Source organism: Symphalangus syndactylus, chromosome 16, assembly GCF_028878055.3.
Source record: "Symphalangus syndactylus isolate Jambi chromosome 16, NHGRI_mSymSyn1-v2.1_pri, whole genome shotgun sequence".
NCBI classification, from domain to species: domain Eukaryota; kingdom Metazoa; phylum Chordata; class Mammalia; order Primates; family Hylobatidae; genus Symphalangus; species Symphalangus syndactylus.
The window spans coordinates 92,188,373-92,212,552 of record NC_072438.2 but is presented as its reverse complement, the minus strand read 5'-3'; the positions used below and the strand labels follow the sequence as shown (position 1 = coordinate 92,212,552).

The 24,180-nt window shown below is 49.9% G+C and overlaps 2 protein-coding genes across 3 annotated transcripts; both read left to right on the top strand.

The window, feature by feature from the left end:
• Positions 1-253: 253 nt before the first annotated feature.
• On the top strand, positions 254-23,037 carry ROPN1L (rhophilin associated tail protein 1 like). Of its 2 annotated transcripts, none has more exons than XM_055246304.2 (6): positions 254-276; positions 708-879; positions 6,217-6,340; positions 7,914-8,075; positions 19,222-19,397; positions 22,859-23,037. In XM_055246304.2, the coding sequence occupies exons 2-6, from the start codon at positions 749-751 to the stop codon at positions 22,956-22,958; spliced, it is 693 nt and encodes a 230-aa protein (XP_055102279.1). In that variant the 5' UTR covers positions 254-276; positions 708-748; the 3' UTR covers positions 22,959-23,037. The 2 variants fall into 2 exon arrangements, with proteins under 2 accessions (XP_055102279.1, XP_055102278.1); XM_055246303.1 differs by lacking the exon at positions 254-276 and adding an exon at positions 460-584.
• On the top strand, positions 21,559-22,851 carry LOC129464863 (uncharacterized). Its single transcript, XM_055246302.2, is given in 2 exon segments — positions 21,559-22,449; positions 22,451-22,851. Coding segments are annotated over 2 exon segments (894 nt in total). The 5' UTR covers positions 21,559-21,811; the 3' UTR covers positions 22,707-22,851.
• Positions 23,038-24,180: the final 1,143 nt, after the last annotated feature.

Below are 24,180 nucleotides of genomic sequence, written 5' to 3'. Positions count from 1 at the left end.
CACTGTCTAAGTGGCTTTTTAAATGAAGAACTCAGGTTCACTACGGGACGGCTTAGGCCAGGGAACAGCAAGTGCGAAGTTCGAAGCCCGAGACGTTTGGAGGAGCGGTCCCAGGCGCAGGTGGGTCCCGCAGCGGGGCCCGTGTCGCCCAGGCGATCAGCCCTTTCACTTAACCCGCTTCCCTCCTAGCAGGCCCGAGTCCCCTCGCCTCAGCCTCACGCAGCCAGAGCAAGGAGAAGAGGGAGTCCTTCGTGAGTTCGTCGCTCACATTCGGCGGTGGGAAACCGATCCGAAGACCCTTTTGTAAGCGAAACGTTCAGCTCACGCGGCTCTGAACCACTGGGGAGCAGCGGCTGCTGCGAGCCGGACTGCGCCAGTACCTCCTTGTCCCGCCCGGGAGCAGCCCCGCCTCGCTCAGGGCCGCGTGCGCGTGCGCGGCTCCAGGGGCGGGGCTTGCTCGCGTCCCGGTTGCCTGGATACCGAGCGCGTCCGTAGTGCCGGCTGGTGCTCGGGAACTGCAGGGTCTGGGGTGTTGTTGGAGGGGTAGTTGGTCCTCATTTCCCCCGAAACCCGCGGAGGAGCGGGTAAGAGCCCCGCGAAGCCGGCCCCAACCTCGGGAACGGGATGGGAGGCGGCCCTGGCCGCGAGCCCCGCGCTGCTAGCGGCTCCACCGCGCCCTAACCGACAGCCGCCCTTCTTCCTCGCAGCGCGCCGCGATTCACCAGCCTGGTCACTTCTGCGGAGAGCGATGCCGCTTCCCGACACCATGTTCTGCGCTCAGCAGATCCACATTCCCCCGGAGCTGCCGGACATCCTGAAGCAATTCACCAAGGCTGCCATCCGCACCCAGCCGGCCGACGTGCTGCAGTGGTCCGCGGGGTAAGCGCCCTCGGCCTGGGGAGCTGTCAGGTCTACGTGCCCAAGCCAGACGAGCCCAGAGAGCCCTCCTCCCGGACCAGGGGCCCTACGCGGCGCTCAGCGTACTTAAGAGTATCAGGCACAACTTTCCCCTTAGCATTGGTGACATCTATACTTGAGTGTGTTATCTAAGAACCATTTCGATTTATCGACCATGAGACCCGAAATTATTGCAAAATGCTCACCTACAACGTAATGGCAACTCAGTTGTTTAAAAGTGTTTATGATGAAGATAGACTAAAACTTAACGAAGCAATTGCATTGGGCAAAAAAGTGTCTGCATTATGTTAAAAAATTACACGGTTGCGGTCACTTTGTGAAATGACTTTACAAAGAGGAATATTTTAGCTAATTTCCTCATCTGGAGAGAATCCTCTCAGAGCTATGTATACCCAGAGCTGGTTAAATTTATTAGAACCGGAACGACCGTGGTCATACTGAGGTCATCATCCCTAGAGTGCTCAGGGTAAACTGTCGAGCAAATGAACCTTCATAGTTTTTTTTTTGCCACAAACATTCCAACACTTTCCAGGAACAGACATTCATAATCTCAAAGTTACAAGTCAACAGATCTTAGAGGCATTAAAAGAAATTCCCTTGGTTTTACAGGAGAGCTCTTTGCCCCTTTTCAATAAACAGATGTAAAACAAAAACTCACTTTTATGATGACAAGAGTCAGCACAGGTGTAAATTTAATTTAAATATTTTAGTCATCAACATTTCAAATTTTGGCTGGGCTTAGTGGTTCATGCCTGTAATCCCAGCACTTTGGGAGGCCAAGCTGGGAGGATCACTTGAGCCCAAGAGTTTGAGACCAGCTTGGGTAACACAGCAAGACCCCATCTGTATTTTTTTTTTTTTTAATAAGAAAACTAATTTAAAAAGAAAAAAAAGCCAAATTTTGCTGGCTTTCTCTAAACTCTATAACCACGGTGAATTAGTTTCCTTTGGCTGCTGTAACAAATCACCACAAAACTTGACAGCTTAAAACACAGACATACATTCTTGCAGTTCTGGAGGCCAGAAGTCCAAATTAGTTTCACTAGGCTAAAATCAAGGTGCTGGCAGGGCTTTGCTCTTTCCAGCGGCTCTCAGGAAAACCCAGCTCGTTTCCTTGCCTTTTCTGGCTTCTAGAGCTGCATTTCTTGGACTCCTTGACTCATGTCCCCTTCCTCCATTTTCAAGGCCGGCATTTTCAAATCTCCCTCTGCCTCCTTCTTCCAAGGACACTGGTGATTGCATTCAGTGGCCATCCAGATAGTCCAGGGCAGTTTTCCCACCCAAGATCTTTAATCAGTCCACAAAATCCCTGTTACCATGTAAAGTAACATTCCCAGGTTCCTGGGACATGGACCTGGATACCTTCGGGGCTGTTATTTTACCCACCAACTGAGCTACTTGTCCATCCAGTGCTTGCCTTCTGAGAAACGCTTTTATTAATGGTTTCTGAAAGACTCTTTCAGAGTTCTTGCTAAAGAAATATAGCCTCCGGTTTTAACCATTATTCAAGCTTAAATAAAAGGATTTATAAGAGTTTGTGCTCTACAAAAAAATTCCAAGATTTAGCAACATCTTCTTGGAACATTAAATTATTTTTAGTAATACCTTAGAGATAGTTATTTTAAGCTTCGCTGTATTTATTTATTTATTTATTTTTCAGACGGAGTTTCACTCTTGTTGCCCAGGCTGGAGTGCAATGGCAAGATCTTGGCTCACGGCAACCTCTGCCTCCTGGGTTCAAGTGATTCTCCTGCCTCAACCTCCCAAGTCCGGCTAATTTTTGTATTTTTGGTAAAGATGAGGTTTCACCATGTTGGCCAGGCTGGTCTCAAACTCCTGACCTCAAGTGATCTACCCACTTGGGCCTCCCAAAGTGCTGGGATTACTGGTGTAAACCACCGCACCCAGCCTAAACTTCACTTTAAAAGGCTTAATCAGGCTGGGCACGGTGGCTCACGCCTGTAATCCCAGTAGTTTGGGAGGCCGAGGCTGATGAATCACCTGAGGTCAGGAGTTCAAGACCAGCCTGACCAACATGGTGAAACCCCGTCTCTACTAAAAATACAAAAATTGGCTTGGCGTGGTAGCACGCACCTGTAATCCCAGCTACATGGGAGGCTGAGGCAGGAGAATTGTTTGAACCCAGGAAGTGGAGGTTGCAGTGAGCCAAGATCGTGCCACTGTACTCCAGCCTGGATGATAGAGCAAGACTCCATCATAAAAATAAATAATGCCCTCCTGGCCTCCCAAAGTGGTGGGATTACAGGCTTGAGCCACTGCACCTGACCAAGAACAATTTTTGAGTTTAGGAGAAAACCCAGGCATTATTCATTCGGCAGTATATATGTAATTATAGGCTCAAATGTGTTTCAGCTGTCACAGGACATAATCTGTCAGGGACAGCTATTCAAAAGTAACTTGAGTAAGGCAGGACTTGGTAAGTGCAAAAATGAAGGGTCATGAAAGTTAAGCAAAGAGTGGCTTGGTCCTTGAGAGATTTTGTAGGAAGAGAGATTGGGGCTTGGGCGGGGTGGAGAGGATTCCAGGAAGAGGAAGCAGCACAGGAAGAAGGGGGTGGAGACAGGAAGAAGAAAAACCATCAAAACCAAAACAGGAAACCAGGATACCCACGGACATAACTGCTATAGAACAAGCAAGTAGGCTGAGCATGGTGGCTCACACCTGTAATCCCTACATTTTAGGAGGACGAGGTGGGCAGGTTACTTGAGCTCAGGAGCTCGAGACCAGCCTGTGCAACATGGCAAGACCTTGTCTGCACTAAAAATAAAATTATTTATTTAAAAATAAAATGCTGGCCGTGGTGGTGCATGCCTGTAGTCCCAGCTATTCAGGATGCTGAGGCAGGAGGATCACTTGAGCCCAGGAGTTGGAGGCTTCAGTGAGCCATGTTCACAACACTCTACTCCAGCCTGGGTGACACAGCAAGAGCCTGTCTAAAAAAGAAAAAACAAACAAACAAAAAAGATGAAGCAAGTAGGCATTCCTCTTTCCTCAGGTTAGGGTTCTTTTCAAAGGAGCTTTTCAGGTGGGCAAATATCAAAGATGAGCCAGCCTCCCCCTAAGCCTGTGGACTGCACTGTGAGGGGAGTCGGCTGTTCCTTATGATACCATCATGCAATTGTGCCTCACACAGAACAACGAGCGTAAGAATCAGTCAAGTAATAGAGGCTGCTTTGGCTGGCGTGTGCCTCAAGGGAACTGGCAGAGGGTAACATTAGTTGGTCTCGCCTCAAAAGCAGGCTTTCCCAGCCTCGGCCCTACTGACATTTGGGGAGGGCACAGGAGGAAGGGGCGTCTCGTGCATGATGGGACTCAGCAGCCTCCTGGCCTGCACCCACCAGATGCCTGGAGTACCATCCACCCTCTGTTGTGACAATCAAAAATGTCTCCAGGCCGGGCGCGGTGGCTCACGCCTGTAATCCTAGCACTTTGGGAGGCCGAGGCAGGTTGATTGAGCTCAGGAGTTTGAGACCACCCTGGGGGCAACATGGTGAAACTCTGTCTCTACTAAAATATAAAAAATCAGCTGGGCTTGGTGGTGCACACGTGTAATCCCAGCTACTCAGGAGGCTGAGGCCGGAGAGTAGCTTGAACCCGGGAGGTGGAGGTTGCAATGAGCTGAGATGGCTCTACTGCACTCCAGCCTGGGCCACAGAGCAAGACTCTGTCTCAAAAAAAAGAGAAAAAAAATAGTCTCCAGAAATTGCCAAATGCCTTTTGGCTGGGGAGGAGGGTGGTGGGCGGGGGAGGGAGGAGGAGCGTTATCCCCCACTGAGAACTCTGCCTCCAGAGGCTGTATCTAGCTCGGGATTGCTTGCCTGAGTTATGAGGAATTACCCCCATGAAATAGGTGAAAACCTTGATTAGTAGGAATGCGGCAAAACGAGGCACCCATTCTTCACCTGCACCCTTTAGGTCTTTAGGTTCACATTTGTCTAACTCACTGCTGCCTTCAAATCATTAACAAAGCCACAAAATGGAGCTGAAGTTGTCTTACAAAGCAAGAAAACAAAGTCAAATTTGAGGGGTGTAAAGAGAGAGAAAGGATGAGATATGAAGTTTATTTTAGTCGATCAAATATCGACTTATCCATGTTTATCTGTAGCAATGTTTCTAACTACTCATGGCTTTAGAATTGTTATCTGTGGCCCTGGTGGATGCTTTGATGTTCATTTTCCTGGATATGCTGTCTCTTTTCCTCATGCTAAAGTCATTAGGGACCCAAATGATGTGGCTTCAGCATCGCCATCTCTGGCAAAGATACCAAGGGGCGTGAGTTGCTCAGAAGGTCTTCCTTGGCACCCCTCCCACCACGAGCCAGAGGCTGGGTGTGGGTTCCCTCTTGACTTATTGCCCCAACAGTTTCCCACTCTTGCCCCCAACAAAAGCAGCAATATCAGTGTCCCAGAAAGGAACAATTAAGGAGAAAAATACCAGGCAGGAAAAGTGGGGGTGGGGGGATGGAAGCCAGGCCAGCACCTGCCATTCCCAGTGTGGAAGTAGGTGACCTGTGTGTTCCTGGGCTGCCTCAGGGTTGAATATGCAGACACGCTTAAAGTCAAGCACCTCAAAAAGGAGGAAGGCCAAACCCACCTGTCAAAAGTGGGAAGACGGCCGGGCACAGTGGCTCATGCCTATTATCTCAGTGCTTTGGGAGGCCAAGCTGGGAGGATCACTTGAGGCCAGGAATTCCAGACCAGCACGGGCAATGGAACAAGACCACATCTCTACAAGAAATAATTAAAAAGATTAGCCAGGTGTGGTGGTGTGTGCCTGTAGTCCCAGCTACTCAGGAGGCTGAGGCGGGAGGATCCCTTGAGCTTGGGAGGTGGAGGCTACAGTGAGCCATGATTACGCCACTGCACTCCAGCCTGGGTGACAGAGTGAGACCCTGTCTCAAAAAATTTAGGAAAAAAAAAGAAAGAGTAACACATGGAACTCCAGCTGATTGTGAAGTGGGAGGGAGGAGGGGAAGAATCACACACGTTGAAGGAGCTTCTGCCAGTGCCAGCCACTGCGCCAAGCCCTTCTCACACAGTGCTCCCCGACCCTCCAACAGGGACTCTCATTATCCCCTTTGCCAACAGAGAAACTAAGGCATGCAGAGAAGGTTAAGTCAGAGAACTAAGTGGAGGAACCAGGACATAAGCCCGGGATGTTGGTCTTCAGAGCTGTCCTTCCTAATCACCGTTGTTTTGGGGGGTTATTTAAGAAGTTGCATTGCATAGCTGCTTTTTGTGTATCGATGAGCTTTCAGAGATGTCTGTTATTTATTAGCTATTTTTCAGCCTTGTCGAGAGGAGATCCACTTCCTGTAAAGGACAGAATGGAAATGCCCATGGCAACCCAGAAAACAGACACGGGCCTGACTCAAGGACTCCTGAAAGTTTTGCACAAGCAGGTATGGGGGGGTCTGTGGCCTCGGGCAGCTGGCCTGTGCTTTCCTTACCGTTCACTGTGCATTGATGACAGAGCAGGGCACACCCCAGCAATATATTTCAAACCTCCGGAGGTCCCTGAAGTCCTGCTTTCCCTGCCACGCATCGTCAAGGTTGATTCAAGGAAGAAATATGTTGTGTTCCGGAGATCTTTTTCTAGCTTCAACAGCCCCAAGTAACTATCCAGGGGTAGATTTTAGAAAAGTGAAATATAATTTCTTTTAAATACAAAATTTACATGACACTAGATTCTGCTGGGCAAAACATACAAAATTTCAGAACCTGGGGGATTTCCAGTCGTTCTCCAAGTGTGCGTTTGTGAAAGCTGTGTGCAGGCCTGAGTAAGCCTCTGCCTTCTCTGTCTGGAAGGCGGGGCTGGCCTTTGGCCCCCAAGGTCGGCAGCAGCCTCTGGTGTCCAGTTCTGTGGAGAGCCTGGGCCCCCTTCCTGCCTTGCACTTCTTTGCCCCACACTCCATCCTGTTTTTAGAGACATGAGGTTCTAGAAAGTGGGTCACGGAGCAAGGCTAGGCGTTCCTCATAACTCGGTTCTTTTGCTAAAAGAGACACCAGTGGCATAACCTTGATTTTCAAACTGACTTATCCCCATTCTACATTGTGAAATGCTGTGCTTCTGTGCAGGATACAGTGAATTCTGAAACTAGGACTTTTCCATGGCTACCTTAAGGGAAATGAAGAACTCTTGAATGGTGTAGCTTGGGAAAAGACATGCTGAAATTGCTCAAGCCTTTTCATCCAAGATACTGCTAGCAGATTGCAGAAGTTATCAGTTTTGATAGATTGTTTAAAATAGTAGAAGGAAGGCCGGGCATGATGGCTCATGCCTTTAATCCCGGTACTTTGGGAGGCTGAGGCGGGCAGATCACTTGAGGTCAAGAGTTCAAGACCAGCCTGGCCAACAAGGTGAAACTTTGTCTCCAATAAAAATACAAAACTTAACAGGGCGTGGTGGTGCACACCTGTAATCCCAGTTACTTGGGAGGTTGAGGCAGAAGAATTACTTAACCCTGGGAGGTGGAGGTTGCAGTGAGCTGAGATCATGCCACTGCACTCCAGCCTGGGCAGCAGAATGAGACTGTCCAAAAATTAACAAATAAATATATAGTAGAAGAAATACAGTTATTTTCAGTTTTAAGATCTCTCCTATCTAACTGTTAATGTGTTTAGGGGCTGGATTTTTAAAATGTTTTTTACTGAGGTTTATTTTTTATTGTAAAGCATTTCAGACAGATAGTGGAATATCGTATACTCAATATCAGTATGCCTGTTTCATTAAGTCATAACATGATGCCGTATTCGCTTCACCGTCCTTTTTTCGTGTAAGAAATAAAAGGTTGCCGCTCGCTGCCTTCCCTGCCTCCCCTCCCCAGGGCTGACAGAACCCACTGTCATGCATTTGGAGTTCATCCGTCCCCTGCATGGGGCAGGTTACTTGGTGTATGTTGAATATTCACAGCATTCTATTGTTTCCCAGGTTTTAAAACGTACATAAATTGTCATACTGTGTTTTCCAAACAGTGTCACCACAAGCGGTATGTGGAATTAGCAGATCTTGAGCAGAAGTGGAAGAACTTGTGCCTGCCGAAGGAAAAATTCAAAGCGCTCTTGCAACTGGATCCTTGTGAAAACAAAATCAAGTGGATAAACTTTTTAGCACTTGGATGCAGCATGCTTGGTGGGGTATGTACCTATAAATAGCATATTAGTAATTCTGTGTCATCATGGTCCCAGCTTAAAAATAGTTTAGGTTTCAGTAACTAAAGGAAACACTTTAGTAACTTTGTCTTAGAAAAGCATTTCCCCCCCCCCCCGCTCCAGGCCTATTATATTAATATTTTCAGGCTTATAGTTATTTTAATTTACAGAAATTATTTATAAATGCCTCAATTTAAAAGTTAATAGTAGGTGAAAGATATGGATACTATTAAAATATATTTAGGTTTTAGAAGAAAATGCATCAATGACTTTTTAAAACTACAAATCATTTTGTAAACTGATAACTGGTTTGCTCATCTGTGGAAAGAGGCATACAATTATTTTCTACCTTAGTAGAAATCTAATTAATTATTTATTTATTTATTTATTTATTTATTTTGAGACGGAATATTGCTGTTGTTGCCCAGGCTGGAGTACAATGGCGCAATCTTGGCTCACCGCAACCTCCGACTCCCAGGTTCAAGCAATTCTCCTGCCTCAGCCTCCCGTGTAGCTGGTAGCTGGGATTACAGGCATGCGCCACCATGCCTGGCTAATTGTGTATTTTTAGTAGAGACGGGGTTTCCCCATGTTGGTCAGGCTGGTCTCGAACTCCTGACCTCAGGTGATCTGCCCACCTTGGCCTCCCAAAGTGCTGGGATTACAGGCGTGAGCCACTGCGCCGGCCTTAGAAATCTATTAATAACTAATAGATACAGTGCAACTTTGCTGATGTTCGAGTATAAGCCAAGCGACTTAGGAATAAGACATGATCCTCCAGGTGACGAGGCGAGCCTGGGAGGTTGGGGCGAGAAGGGAGAGGTTGGAGCTGGGATGATGTTGGCAGGGCTTCCTTTGCAAACCCAGAGTCAGTCTTCTCAGCTGAAGTCTTGCTGTGAGACGTGGTGGTTAGTGGTTGGGTGAAGGAAGAGTAACCGGGCATCCGCCATGTGAAGCTTATGAAGAAAGGGGGCAGAGAAAGGAGAACGAGCTCCCTTTACTACATAGATGAACAATTTGATTGTCCCTCCTCCCTTCAGTCTGTGGCCCCAGCGTGTATAACTGGGTGCCCATGGTCCTTGCTTCACAGCCCTCACTCAGCTTCAGTCCATGCGCAGAGCTCTTTCATTCCATTTTCATTAAAACAAATTACTTGGCCGGGCGCGGTGGCTCACGCTTGTAATCCCAGCACTTTGGGAGGCCGAGGCGGGCGGATCACGAGGTCAGGAGATCAAGACCACAGTGAAACCCCGTCTCTACTAAAAATACAAAAAAAAATTAGCCGGGCGTGGTGGCAGGCGCCTGTAGTCCCAGCTACTCGTAGAGGCTGAGGCAGGAGAATGGCGTGAACCTGGGAGGCGGAGCTTGCAGTGAGCCGAGATTGCGCCACTGCACTCCAGCCTGGGCGACAGAGCGAGACTCCGTCTCAAAAAATAAATAAATAAATAAAACAAATTACTTGAAATGGGTGGTAGTAAACACCCGCAAGCCTACCCAACGTGGTCACTAACGCACCGACAGTCACTTCCAACCACCGTGGCCTCCTCCCGCGTCCTGTCCCCCTGCCTGGTGGCCTGAAGCAATGACATTTCTAAAGCTCCTGCTTCTCGCTCCCTGGCCTCTGAAACACATGCTTCTATGTGTCCCCCAAGAGGTACATTGTGGAATTTTAGTTGGTTTTGACTTGATGAAAAGACAATTGTGTTGTCAGTAATTTTCTGAAATTTTCATCCTAAATTACATGACTAGATGTATTCATCTGTACATCACAGGCTGCGTTGTTCATTCCCTTCCTCCATGTCACATCTGAGTGCGGCGCAGTTCACCAGCTCCGCGGATGGCCCCAGTGGGAAGCTCTGTGCCCTCAGGGAGTCGGGTGTGGTGTGGCTGTAGAATGAGCAAGAGTTTTGTTGTGTAACTGCTCAAAGGCAATGGAGGTGCTTCCTGTCAGCCCCAGGCTAATTGTGCCAAGGCCTGAATGTTGGCAGGCCCGGTACCCTCCAGTAGCAAGGACAGGTGCAGATGGCACCAGGGGAGTGTCTCAGGGGTATTATCAAGATAGACAAAAGCAAATACATTTAATTATTGGAGACATTTTTATGTCACTTTGTTAATCTGGAACTCTGTGAAATCTATCTATCTATCTATCTATCTATCTATCTATCTATCTATCTTTATCTGTATCTAACTATATATTTTTTGAGATAAGAGTCTCACTGTGTCACCCAGGTTGGAGTGCAATGGTGCGATCTTGACTCACTGCAGCCTCCCAGGTTCAAGCGATTCTCCTGCCTCAGCCTCCCGAGTAGCTGGGATTACAGGCATGCACCACCATGCTCAGCTAATTCTTGTACTTTTAATAGAGATGGGATTTCACCATGTTGGCCTGGCTGGTCTTGAACTCTTGACCTCAGGTGATCTACCAGCCTCGGGTTCTGGGATTACAGATTACAGGTGTGAGCCACTGCACCCAGCCTAAAATATATATGTGTGTGTGTATATACATATATTTTTTTTTTTTTTTGAGAGAGAGAGTCTTGCTCTGTTGCCCAGGCTGTAGTGCAGTGGTGCGATCTGGGCTCACTGCAACCTCCGCCTCCCAGGTTCAAGTGATTCTCATGCCTCAGCCTCCCAAGTAGCTGGGATTACAGGCGTGCACTACCACACCTGGCTAATTTTTTGTATTTTTAGTGAAGACAGAGTTTCACCATGTTGGCCTGGCTGGTCTTGAACTCCTGACCTCAGGTGATCTGCCCGCTTCGGCCTCCCAAAATGCTGGGGTTACAGGTGTGAGCCACTGCACCCGGCCCTGAAATCGATATGTTAACAATATAAAATTGTATGCAATGTTTGAATTAATGTTGGTGGTTTCTGCCTCTAAGCTTAGTTGTAAAATTTTGATTTTAACAATGATGAGAAAGTAGAATAATTCATGTTTTTGGATCCATCTTTATAGTTTTCACCTTCCTAATTGTGAAAATAAGCACTAGATTTAAAACACAATTGAATCTGATTTGAAAAATAAGGCCTCTTTTCCGTGTAGAGTGTGTGACACTAGATGGAGACATTGTGTTAAGGATGGAGCTTGGCCGTCTAAGCTGACTCCTGGGGAAGGGACATCACAAACAGCACACATTCTTTTGTGTTCTTCCTATCATATGTTACTTGACCCACAGAGAATCAATTGACACCAGGAAGCATGCTGTGTGTCACTGAGGGTTCCTGCCTGTCTCCTAACTTGAGCCACCTTTGCCAGCAGGACTCCAGATTTGCTTTTGACTCCTTCCGTAGGTGCTGGAGGCCTCTCTTGGTTGTAGAAAGCCACAGCCACCCTCTGCTCTGGTCCAGTGCAGCTGTAGACTCAGGGTCAGGTTCAAGTGTGGAAGCTGACCTCTCCTCCCTCAGAGGAGCATGTGCTCGTCTGGGGTCCATGTCTGCTGCCAGGGATGCCTGCTCTGCCCTGGCTCCCGTGGCCCACAGAGTGCTGAGCATGAGTTCAAACACCCGTCTCGGGGTGTGCTGGGTAGACAGGAGGTGCTCGGACCCACCAGGCCTTGGTGTGGACACTTGGTGTTGACCCTGTTGGCCCTGGGTGGCTTGGAGGTGTGCTAAGAACACAAAGCTGTGAATTCAAGGAGGGGTTTCTTCATGTCGTTCAGCGTCATAAGCGTTCATTTTTATGCTTTAAAAAAATACCTTCAAAAAGAGGAAATAAAGAAGTGAAGTGCGATGAGAAGAATTTGTGGTGGGTTACCACCTGCAGAAGTTTATTTCACATAGGATGCTGTGTAATTGGTGGCTAGACGCTGCCTGCGTGAGCAGGATAGATGTCATTCCTGCTCTGTGTCTATGGTGGGGGCATGGCTTGTGGCAGGTGTACTCTCTGTGCTGTTTACATTTATTTCTCTTAGAAATCACTCTAGTGAAATTCATCGAGTTCAAGATCTCTAAAAAGACTGGAAACCTCTGCTTCAATTTCTGAGTCATACGTATCATTCATTCCACAAATGTTTACTGTGCATTATTTTGTGCCAGGCCCTGTTCTAAGTGCTGAAGGTTCTGGAGTGAACAAAGTGGGCAAACATCACCAGATTCTTGGAGCTGATGTCCTGTTACATCCTTGAAGCCCTGAACACTGCTTACTTATTATATCAAAAGCTATCAATTCAGGTTAAGGGGCACCGTGAGCTGCCCCAGGCAGGTGAACAGTGACTTTAAATGGCCATCTGGGTGTTAAGAGATTCCTGTCCTCTTTCTCAATGTTTTGATGTGCTTGCATCGTGAAATGACCATATTTATATGTTGTGGCTTTTATTTAAATTTTTTTTTTTTTTTTTTAAGAGACAGGGTCTCGCTCTGTCACCCAGGCTGGAGTGCAGTGGCATGATCATAGCTCACTGCAGCCTCAACCTCCTGTACTCCAGCGATCTTCCCATCTCAGCCTCCCAAGTCACTGGGATTACAGGCATGCGGCACCACATCCAGCTGATTTTTTATTTTTTGTAGAGACAAGTATCTTGCCATGTTGCCTCGGCTGGTCTCAGTTCCTGAGCTCAAGCCATCCTCCCCTCTTGGCCTCCCAAAGTTCTGAGATTTATAGGTGCAAGCCACAGATCCTGGCTGACTTTTATTTTTCCGTTTCTATAATGCCATTAATTATCCTGAGCATTAAAGCTGTGGATCAAGATGTTTTGTTTTGTCTTTTAAGCATGGAGATCTTTTTTTAAGATAAGAAAATTGTGAACCAAATCCTTCATCCCCATACTCACATTGACAGAGTCAGTCCGTCATGATCAAAACACATAACATTGACTGTAGTCAGGCTTTTAAACGCATTTGAACTTCCTTAGTCACAGAAGCATCTCTCTTCGTTTACAAGCGCAGATGCACACGTGTCTAATGCAGCTTTACGTCTGAACACAGTGCACGCAGTGGGCGTGATTTCTAGCGTGTGACTGTGTGCGGGAGTGCGCAGAGCTCTGTGTGTGTGTTCTCTGGAATCCTCTCAACAACCTTTTGAGGAAGGCACTGTCAGGATTGCAGGCTGGTGCCCCAAGGCAGAGAAAAGCTGAGTCACAACAGGTGACCTGGAAGTGGGAAGAGGGGAGGATTCCTCCTAGTGGCTCCGTAGCCCAAGGAGTGTGCAGCCCACAGGTTAGGAGCACCTTATTCAAGTTTACACCTGAGATTTCCTATCTTGGAGAATAACAACTCCTCAGGACGATCATCAAAATCATTTTGTGTCCTGAAGTGATTCATCCCCTGGAAGGCATTCAGCCTCGGCCTCCTCCTGACAACACACACTTTGCAGCTCTCAGAACATCGCCCCATCCAGCTGTGCTACAGCATGTCAGGTTCAGTGACTGACCTATGGCGGTACCCTGTCGGTCCGATGTGACGGCCACCTGCGCCAGTGACAGAGGCTGCGTCCTGGCTTACTCCTTGCTGCCGTTTCCTTCCAGGTTTCCCCAGCTAGGGCTCGAAAGCGCATTCGGAAGTGTCCAAGAAAGGCCAACAGAATTCCTCATAGCCCCTGCAGCCGGGTGAGAAGACACAGCCACGCCCTCACCCCCCAGTGGGAGCCTGAGGCCACAGGCATGTTTAGGAGCTGTCCCTGAAGACAAAGGAGCTGCTCGGGCTCCTGACTCCCCTGGCCCCAGCTCCAGTTCCCCTGATTGCTCATCTCCCTCCCTCTGTGGGAAAGAGGCAAGGGCCGCGCTCCACTGACCAACCTGGCCCCATCCGCTGGAGATTCCCATGGGCTGCTGTGGCCTCCCCATCCCTGTCCTGCACAGGGTATCACACCCCAGCTACAAGGTGAACTGCTCCTTCCCATTCAGGGCCTCCTACCCTTCCCTGCTGTCAACCCCAGAAATGGTTTTAAATTAGAAAACTGGAGAGGATAATAGAATTCGATGAAAAGGCCTTCAGCTCTTGAAAACGCAGTGCTGGGTTAGAGGCTTTTAAAAACCAGTGCTGGGTTAGAGGCACAGCTTCACTGGAAGTCCAGTCTCTACCCCCAGCACAGGCAGCCATGCCTCAAAGGGGGACTTCCTTTGTTCTGATTCTGTGTAAAACGGGCCTATTTTTGTTTCCATGCCAGCTGAGAGGTGCCCTTGGGGAGGTGTGAGGTGACTGTTGAGGAGTCTCGTGTCATCATGAGAGCAGCTATAATTTGGAAACTGAAAAAGCCCACAGAGTTGGCACGCCGAAAATGCCTGGAAAATAGTGGGTGCCCCCGTGCCTGTGTTCTTCACACATCTCCATTTGAATTTCAGATTATGAATCAGGTGTAAATACTTGGTTAAAAACTAAGTGCTTGGCTGGGTGCAGTGGCTCACACCTGTAATCCCAGCACTTTGGGAGGCCGAGGTGGGTGGATCACCTGAGGTCAGGTGTTCGGGACCAGCCTGACCAACATGGTGAAACCCTCGTCTCTACTAAAAATACAAAAATTAGCTGGGTGTGGTGATGGGCACCTGTAATCCCAGCTACTCAGGAGGCTGAGGCAGGAGAATCGCTTGAACCCAGGAGGCGGAGGTTGCGGTGAGCCGAGATTGCATCACTGCACTCCAGCCTGGGTGACAAGAGTGAAACTCCATCTCAAAAAAAAAAAAAAAAAAAAAAAAACGAAGTGCAGCTTGCCAGTCACCTCTGCCCAGCACATATCGTGCATGGGAGAATAAATCAGCAACACAACAGACGGCAGCATGGGGCAGTCATGCCAAGGAGAGGGTCTTTTGGCTGGTGTGCAAGTGACTGTGCCACCCACAGGCCTTTGGAATTGAGAAACAAATTTTAAGAAACGTAACTCACAGCACAAGATCAAGCAAGTTGCCTTATGAATCCTTCTGGGTATAAAAATTGCTGCAGATCTTATTGTCAGAAACGTTGACATGGGTAGTGTCATCACGCCTTTGCAGAGGAAGTGATGCTCGAGTGTTTTGATGTATTTTTCCTTAAATACCGCTTCCTCTGAAGCCTTGGAACAGCGCGTTACACAGATCTCATCTGCCTGCTCCATCCACGCCAACTCCTTCCTTCCCGACTCATCCTTCCTGAGGCCCCGCAATCCTGCACACGGTGGTGACGGACTGCCATTTGTGTCGGGTGTAAAAGCAAATCCCGTCATAACAACATGTCTTTGAAAGTTTCAAGCAAGGAACGTGGATTGTGAAATACACGACTCTACTTTGAGCAAATCCTGTCTTGGGGACAGTCTTTTAGAGGAACCACATGTGCAGTGCTCCTGGAGCAGTGCCTGCAGCTCCACAGAGCGGGTTGTGCACTTTTCCTAGAGAGAGCATCATGTTGCCCAGGGAGCTGCACTCACTCCCTAACCGAGCTGTCCACCTCGGCAGCGCCAGGTGCAGCCGCCACCAGCACTGCTGGCGTGGGAAGGGGGTGGAAATGGGAGGAACTGCCCCATCAGGCCGCTGGGGACAGGGAGATCAGTTCTGTTCAGGGCTCCATCTCCTGCAGCCAAATATCTGGGTCCTCAAATAGGCGACGTCTCTGCCCCAGATCTTGTTCCCAGAGCCCACCTGGCAGCTGCTAGATGTAATAAAACGGAGTAGTCACTGGGGTGAGCTCAGAGGCCCATTGGCTGCGCTCCAGTCCTGGCTGGGTGACTTGGGTGATTGCTGAGCCCCTCTGGGCCTGGCCAAGGGGTCTGTCTGCTCCTCACAGTTACCACACGTGGTGACTGTCATTATTCTCACTCCCAGAGGAGGACAGCGGGCGGTGTTATCAGCTTTGCTCTGACCATGGTGTTCTGTAGGGAAGGCTCATTTTGTCCCATAGCCTGGAGTGGGCTTGGAGCCCTTTCCTGTCCCTGAGGATGTGGCGTTTATTCATGACACAGCCACTGTGGAGCCAGACAGGCCTGGCCTGGCTTGAGGCGGCCCTTTCCCTGCGTCTGCAGCTCTCCCGTGAGGATGGTGCTCTGCGCTGGCCCTCGGAAGCACAGCCCCAAATTCATCCCTGCAGGCGATTCCCCAGGGATGCCAGCCGCCTCCGTGGCTGCTGCAAGCAGGAGTTCTCAGTCTGCCCTCACACCCCACCCAGCAGCCTGTGGGTACCAGCCTGCTCGGGAAGGTCCTGGTTCTCAGTCATGTTTGCCAAGCGATGTGGTGGAAATATTCCCACTGCGGCTGAGCTCAGGCTGCCAGGGTGAAGTCCTCCAGCTCACACAACTGCCGGAAGCTTAGCAGTCAGCTCATGAGCTGGCTCCAGCACAGCACCGGGGGGCTCCGAGGAAATCCTGTGCCACCCACCAGTCCTTGTCCTTCCTGTCCTGTCCTGTGTGCTTTGACACAGGAGATTGCTCTCTCCGCCAGGAAACGCTTTTCTTCACTCACCAGCAGCCTCCCTCCTGGCTGCACCTTTCAAGTCCCCAGGCTGGTCCCTCATCTCCCCAGCTCTTGGTGGTATGGCGTGTCCATGCACTGTCCTCCCACCTCAGCAACCTCATGGGGCTCGGCTGTATACACCATCCTGCTCGTATAAACTGCCCCACCCGTGTATACCATCCCCCGCCGTGTACACCATCCCCCTCATGTACACCATCCCCTCATGTACACCATCCCCCCATGTACACCATCCCACTGTGTACACCATCCCCCTGTGTACACAATCCCCCTCGTGTACACCATCCCCCGTGTACACCATCCCCCCCATGTACACCATCCCCCTGTGTACACAATCCCCCTCATGTACACCATCCCCCGTGTACACTGTCCCCTGTGTACACCATCCCCCGTGTACACCATCCCCCCCATGTACACCATCCCCCTGTGTACACAATCCCCCTCATGTACACCATCCCCCGTGTACACTGTCCCCTGTGTACACCATCCCCCCCGTGTACACAATCCCCCTCGTGTACACAATCCCCCGTGTACACCATCCCCCCATGTACACCATCCCCACCATGTACACCATCCCCCTCATGTACACCATCCCCCGTGTACACCATCCCCCCCATGTACACCACCCCGCCTGTATATGCCATCTCGCCCAGCTCCCAAGTCTCCTCTGTGAGCGCTAGGCCTATTAAGTAGCCACCTGAGTCACCAGTTCCACTGGGCGCCTGACAGACATGTCAGTGGAAGTCACCCCAAACTCAGCTTCTCTCTGGAACTTCCCAGTTGATAGCAAATCTACCCTTGCAGCTGTTCAGACACCAAACATTGGAACCACTTTCTCTGCCCACATGCAACCACCAGGGAGTTCTGGTAACTCCACCTTCAGGAGAGGCTGAGTCCGGCCCTTCCCAGCTGTCGGCTGCTGCCACCCAGGCCCCTGGCTGGATTATTCCAGCAGCCTCCTCGCCGGGTTCCCGCCTTCCACCCTCCTCACTTCTCTTCACACATTGGCGGAAGGACTCCTTAGAAACACTCCACAGTGCTCCGTCTTTGTTTGAAACCCTTTGACACCTTTCCATAGAACCCAGCCAAAGCCCAAGTCCTCCCTGGGTCTGTAAGGACCCCCGTGATCTGACCCCACCCCATCCTGCTGACCTCATTTCCTGCATTCCTGCCTCTCCATGGCCTGCTCTAGCTATCCGGAGCTCCTGGCTGTTTCTGGAGCACACAGAAGTGCCCCTGGAATTCTCCCAGCATCCCACATGACTGGCTCCTTCCCCCTGGGTCTGTGCTTACATGCTCCCTGCTCTGACCTTCCCTGACCACCCGATTGAAAATGTCACCCTCCACCCCGGCACTGCCTGCCTGCTGCTCTGGGCACACCCCCTTCCAGAGCACCCTAGAATCCAGGTGTTGTGGCTCTCCCACTTGACCAGGATCTCCACATGAGCAGGCGTTAGGCGTCTGTTCACTGCTACATCCTGGTGTGTAACAGGCACTTGGCGAATGTGGAGGGAATGAAGGGTTGTTGCCATGTGTGTGTGTTGGCGAGGGGGGTTACATTTAAGCGTCCACCCGTGTGAGCTCACCTTCATCAGTAGGCAGCGTGACCATCCCGGCAGGTATGAGATGGCCACTCTGGCAAGGATGGCCTTCACAGAAGGGACTCGAGGTGGGGACTGAGGGGATGGTCCCATAGGCCAGCTGTGGAATTAGGACACCTGCCTCCACAGCTTACCCTGGCCAGGGTGTTGAAGGCTGCAGGTCATGATGTCTTGGTGTGGAAGGAGAAAAGGAGACCTGGGCTATGTATTCTCTTTTGAAAAGATAGCAATCTTATGTTACATTGTTCCCCCACCACCTTCAAACAAACACACAAACAGCTCATGTTTTTTCAACAAGGATGAACTGAGCAAGTTGGAGGTGGGAGGCCATGGGCTGGCCCCGGGGGGCCCTGGTGCTCAGGCCCTGCAGTTCCAGCGCCATGCAGCCTCTGGTCTCATGAAGACAACCTTGGCCTGTTAGCTGCCCCCGCCCCCACCCCCTGGCAGGGACTTGGCTGGGAGGGCAGGTGCTGAAAGTGTCTGCCGTGTGGAGGCAGGAAGGCTGCCCAAAGGACGGGCTTTCCCACTGAAAGCGGAGAGTGGGCTGCTGTCTGGGATGAGCCCAGCAGTTTGGAAGAGTGTGAGGGAGATGAACGGTCTGCAGGGAGGAAGTCTGGTTGCTGTGCTGGAGCTGAGACAGAGCCCAGAGCCTTCTGTGTGAACAGGGACAGAGCCAGGACAGAGCCCTCCCTTCTGCTCGGTGGGCAGGCATCGGCAGACACCCAGGGCCTCCTTGTAGGCATGCAGGCTGTTGGCTGCCAGCCCTGCCCTCTGCAGGCAGCACCTCTGGCTGGTGGCAGAGTTCATTCAGCCCCGGGTGTGTCTCTGGGCCAGATAGGGCTGTACACATTAGCTTAGGAAGTTGGTTTTAAAGACATTGATGCTTCCTTTTGTCTGTAACAGTCATTTCTATTTTAATAGAAAATAAGATCTGTGAATTAGAATTTTTTCCTTGTCAATTGCACCCCATTCGAACCTTTCCTTTCGATTTTTCATTATAGCAATTGTACATTCACCTAGTTCTCAGTTCAGACTGAGAGCATACTTTTTGGAGAATTTCTGTCAAATACACTAGAGTGGTGATTCTGCTGGTGCCTGCTTTCAATGTGAGTGATGCCAGGAGTAACTGTTTTTCTCCCCACCCGGCTGTGGTGCTCCTAGTCCTTGAACACTGCGCTGAAGCACCTGTGCGAGATCCTCACGGACGATCCGGAGGGCGGGCCCGCTCGCATCCCCTTCAAGACGTTTTCCTACGTCTACCGCTACTTGGCCAGATTAGACTCAGACGTGTCTCCCTTGGAGACGGAATCCTACCTTGCCTCTCTAAAGGAAAATGCGTAAGTATGCACCCTCTCTAGGATTCAGGAATGTTGACCATGGGAGAATTTCCTGTTTCACTTCCCCCTTGTAGGGAAAAACTCAGTTTTTCTGTTGCTCTCACACCACAACAGCAGTCAACACAGAAGACTGCTGTGATCAAATGTGTGGAGGCTTTTCCTCACCAAAAAGCAAGCAAGCAGTCCTGCAGCAGACACCAGCTGTGCGTTCTCATTCTATCGCTACCATGTCTACCTGGAGATAGCGTGAGATCCCACAGGTTGAGGGCTCAGTCCCCAAGACTGCCCCCACCCTGCCCCATTTCTGATGCTAGTTGCAAGCCCCGGGTTATTTTGCCTGTGCTTCTGACTGACTGGCTCTAAATCGGGGTTCCCACAATGCCTCCTTGGGTCAATTAATCTGCTAGAATGGCTCATAGAACTCAGGGAAACACTCATGTTTACTAGTTTATTACAAGGATAAATAGTCAGAGGAAGACAGACACAAAGCGAGGTCTGGAAGGGTCTGGAGCATGGGGGCTTTTGCCCCCATGGAGTTGGGGTACGTCCCCTCCCTGCCCTCGAATGAGCTCTTGTTCACCTTCCTGTTGGTCTCGATGTGTTTAGCTTCTGGGAAACTTTCTAAGCCCTGTCCTTTTAGGTTTTTTTTTTCCTGGAAGCTTCATGATTGATTAAATCATTGGCCATTAGTGATCACCTAAGCCATCAGCCCCTCTCCCCACCTCCGAGGTTGGGCTGGGCTGAAAGTCCCACCCCTCTAATCCTGCCTCGGGCTCTCCAGTGACCAGCCCCATCCTGAAGCTACCTGGGGCATCAGCCAATCATGAGCATAAAGAAAGAACTCACTTTGGAGATTCCACAGATTTTAGGAGTTGTATGCCAGGAGAGGGGGTTGAAGACCAAACATATATTTCACAAGATCACGTCCCTTGTCTGCAATAACTGTGTCCCAACGAATCCCATGTTTAGCAGAAGGTTTAGGCACGCCTGATAGTATTGAAGGTGTGCGTAAGTGGAGCTGCAGATCAAAGGCCCTCAGCGAAAGCAAGCAGCACCTCAGAAGGGAGCCTGACCTCTCCTGTGGCTCCCACCCACGCGGGCTAAGACTCAGGTTTCTTTAGACTTTAGAGGGAGAGAATGTATCCTGTCATTAAGACTTGTTTATCCCAGATCTATCCTGATTCCTATGTACAGCATGTCAGGTGGTATTAAACTGTAGCATGTTAAAAAGTGAGATAGAGGCTGGGCACGGTGGCTCACGCCTGTGATCCCAGCACTTTGGGAGGCCGAGGCGGGTGGATCACTTGAGATCAGGAGTTCAAGACCAGCCTGGCCAACATGGCAAAACTCCATCTCTACTAAAAAAATAACCAGGTGTGGTGGTGGGTGCCTGTAATCCCAGCTACTCAGGAGGCTGAGGCAAGAGAATCTCTTGAGCCCGGGGGGCAGAGGTTGCAGTGAACTGAGATTGTGCCATTGCATTTTAGCCTGAGCCACAAGATCGAAACTCCGTCTCAAATAATAATAATAATAATAATAATAATAATTTAAAAAGTGAGATAGAATTAATTTCTCCACAATGAAATGTAGACATAGATTACTGTTGGTGGACAGCCTGATAGTAGTGCCACGGACACAGGATCATTTGCAGAAACTTGAGGATGTCATTGACATCAGTCACGCAGTTCTCCCTCTGATGAACTTGCTATATGACTCCGACACATTGCATGTTATATTGTATTTGCACCAGGCTGCATGTGATGTAAGGCTGGTTCTGCTCTGAAGCATGACTTGGAGCTAACATTCCAATATATTGTCCAGTGTTCTGATCACCTGTAACATTTTTTAACAAGATTAATGAATCCTCCCTTTAAAGACAAGATGCAGAGTAAAAAGGAACAAAGCTCTTGGGTCCTGCGGAATTTCTCATTTGTTCATTCCCTAAACCATCATCGGGTGCTGACTCTGCACCCTGCACTACCTATGGGGAGGCGGAGAAAGCAGCCCGGGGCCGGTGGGGTGTACAGAGGTGGTGGTGACAACCGCAGGGTCCGGGGAGCTGTGGTGCTGCAGAGTAAGCCTGGTTAACAGCAAGAAAGGGCCTTCTAGGTGCAAGGGCAGGAAAGGGCCCAGGTCCTCCAGGCTCCAGCCCCAAGGGAGTTGGGGTCCCTGAGGTCTTCGCAGCACTTCCCCTTGGGACCACTGCCCCCCAAGTGCTGGTTATGGTTTGTCCCTGAGCCCCATACCTCTCATCTCGAATTGCCCACAGTACCGTTTATTGAGCACCTGCTCTGTGGCAGGCATTGGCGCAGGTGCCGGGGATGTAGTCAGTGAACAGGTCACGCCCCAACCCCTGGAGTTTTGCCCTGTGAAGCAGACAGACATCAGACAAACAGATTTTAAGACAGCAGGTCATGCTGAGTGGCAAGAGGACAGTAAGCCAGGGACGGGGATCAATGGGGGCTGGTCCCAGGGCCGCCTTCTGGCACAGCACACACCCCTGCTCGCCTCAGCCTCCTGAGAAGCCCCCCTGGCCTGTTGTCACCACCCAGACTCTTGTCCCCTCCTCCCACCCTTTCCAACCGGCTATGATGCCGCCTAGGATGCAGGCCACAGCACCAGGAGCTGGTGCTCAAGTGATCCGTCAGCCTCCACCTCCCTTCCTGCCCCAGTGGAGCCTGTGTCCTGCACCCTGCCCCACCTGCCCCAGCCCTCCTCGTCTCCTTGTCCCTTCCACACTGTTTCCTCTCCTTCCTTCAAACTCACATCCCCTCTGCCTACCATGGGCTGAGCCTCTGGACTCCATGGTCCCCCTTTTTCCTCCTTCCTCTGTCATCTGCTGTCACTCCAACACTCCTGTCCTCATGGAAGATGGCAGCTCCCAAGCTGTCCCTTCTCTCCGCCTCATTCTTGACGCCATCCTGGCTGGTGTCTGCAGTCACACGGATGACGCAGTACTTTGTCCCCAGCTCTCCTCCTGGTGCCCACAGCCTCTGCTTCTGCACTGCCATCCGGGTCATGCTGGGACCCTTCTCCTGCCCGATCCATGCACCTCTTCTCTTGTGCTCTCTGACATGGCTACTCCACCTGACAGAGCCGCCTGGGATGCTGGTGGTTACATCTCATTCCAAATCCATGTCCCAAGCCTCCAAAGAACTGGGACCCTGTGCAGCAGCCCCTTCTCCCACCCCTTTCCTGAGATCACAAGTCATCAAAAAAGAAAAACCTATGCATATAGTACCCATCTTTTCACCTAGAAATAAAGCTACATTTATTATACATTTTGATGCACTTTGCACAAGAAAATAGAATGCTTCATTTTTGGAAGTAAGAATTACTGATGAGCAACCATAAACAGTTTTTAAAAGTAGACCTTTTAAATTATATTGCATTTTATAAAAATGTTACTAAGTTTGCGATGAGAAATTACTGATAAATATCTTTATCTGTTTCCAATTTAGAGACGCCAGGAAGAACGGCATGATAGGACTTTCAGATTTCTTCTTTCCAAAGAGGAAACTTTTAGAAAACCTTGAAAACTCTGAAGATGTAGGCCATTAATACAGAGAAGAATACATTTTCATGTCAAAATAGTGCTCTTTAAAATCCTGGTACCAAATACAACTTATCCTGAATCACACACCTCTGTAGCGTGAGTGTTTCTCTTAATGGGAATTTAGTGTGACAGTGCTTCATGGGGCCTGTTTCATGATTGCTCTTCACTGTGTCTTTTAGGGACCTTAAGTGTAAGAAGTCGATAACAGTAAAATGATCTCCTTTAGTAAAATCATCTATTTGGAGACAGCAGTGTCAGAAGTGGGGTTGAGCAGTTTGAAAAGTGGCTTTTTGGGCTGGGCACGGTGGCTCACGCCTGTAATCCCAGCACTTTGGGAGGCCGAGGCGGGCGGATCACGAGGTCAGGAGATCGAGACCATCCTGGCTAACCCCGTCTTTACTAAAAATACAAAAGAATTAGCCGGGCATGGTAGCGGGCGCCTGTAGTCCCAGCTACTTGGGAGGCTGAGGGAGGAGAATGGCGTGAACCTGGGAGGTGGAACTTGCAGTGAGCCGAGATCACGCCACTGCACTCCAGCCTGAGTGACAGAGCGAGACTCCGTCTCAAAAAAAAAAAAAAAAAGGTGGGGGGCTTTTTGGCTGGGCGCAGTGGCTCACACCTGTAGTCCCAGCACTTTGGGAGGCTGAGGTGGGAGGATCACTTGAGGTCAGTAGTTCGAGAGCAGCCTGGCTAACATGGTGAAACCCCGTCTCTGCTAAAAATAATACAAAAATTAGCCAGGCATGGTGATGGGCACCTGTAATCCCAGCTACTCAGGAGGCTGAGGCAGGAGAATCTCTTGAATCTGGGAGGCAGAGGTTGCAGTGAGCCGAGATCACGCCACTGCACTAGAGCGAGACTCCATCTAAAAATAAAAAAACAGTGGCTTTTCTTCTTCTTGACTCCAAGTTGGCGGAGGGGCTCGCTGTTTGCTCCCTGCCTACCCCTCCTAAGACTCCCTGGGAAGGGCATTGGCAGCTGAGGCTGGATCTTTTCTACGAAAGGTGGACCCCAGGGACCCTGCTGCCTGGCCTAGCGTCCGTGGCTGGGGGAAGTGTACTGGACAGCAGCGTGATCCACTTGAATGGAAATAAGCATCGAAGATCCTTTATTTGTTTCCTTTTATAAAGTTTTCCAAAAGGCCATTATCAATGAATACATTTCAGGTTAGCCTCCAGGCCAGGGCTCAGGCCATGGAGAGAACTCATGCGAATGCCTGTCTGGGGG

Bases quoted from the DNA above. Each gene is read 5' to 3' on its own strand.
- ROPN1L (XM_055246304.2), top strand. From the start codon at position 749: ATGCCGCTTCCCGACACCATGTTCTGCGCTCAGCAGATCCACATTCCC. The intron at 8,076-19,221 runs GTATGTACCTAT...TGGTGCTCCTAG, and splicing joins GATGCAGCATGCTTGGTGGG to TCCTTGAACACTGCGCTGAA. The intron at 19,398-22,858 runs GTAAGTATGCAC...TTTCCAATTTAG, and splicing joins GCCTCTCTAAAGGAAAATGC to AGACGCCAGGAAGAACGGCA.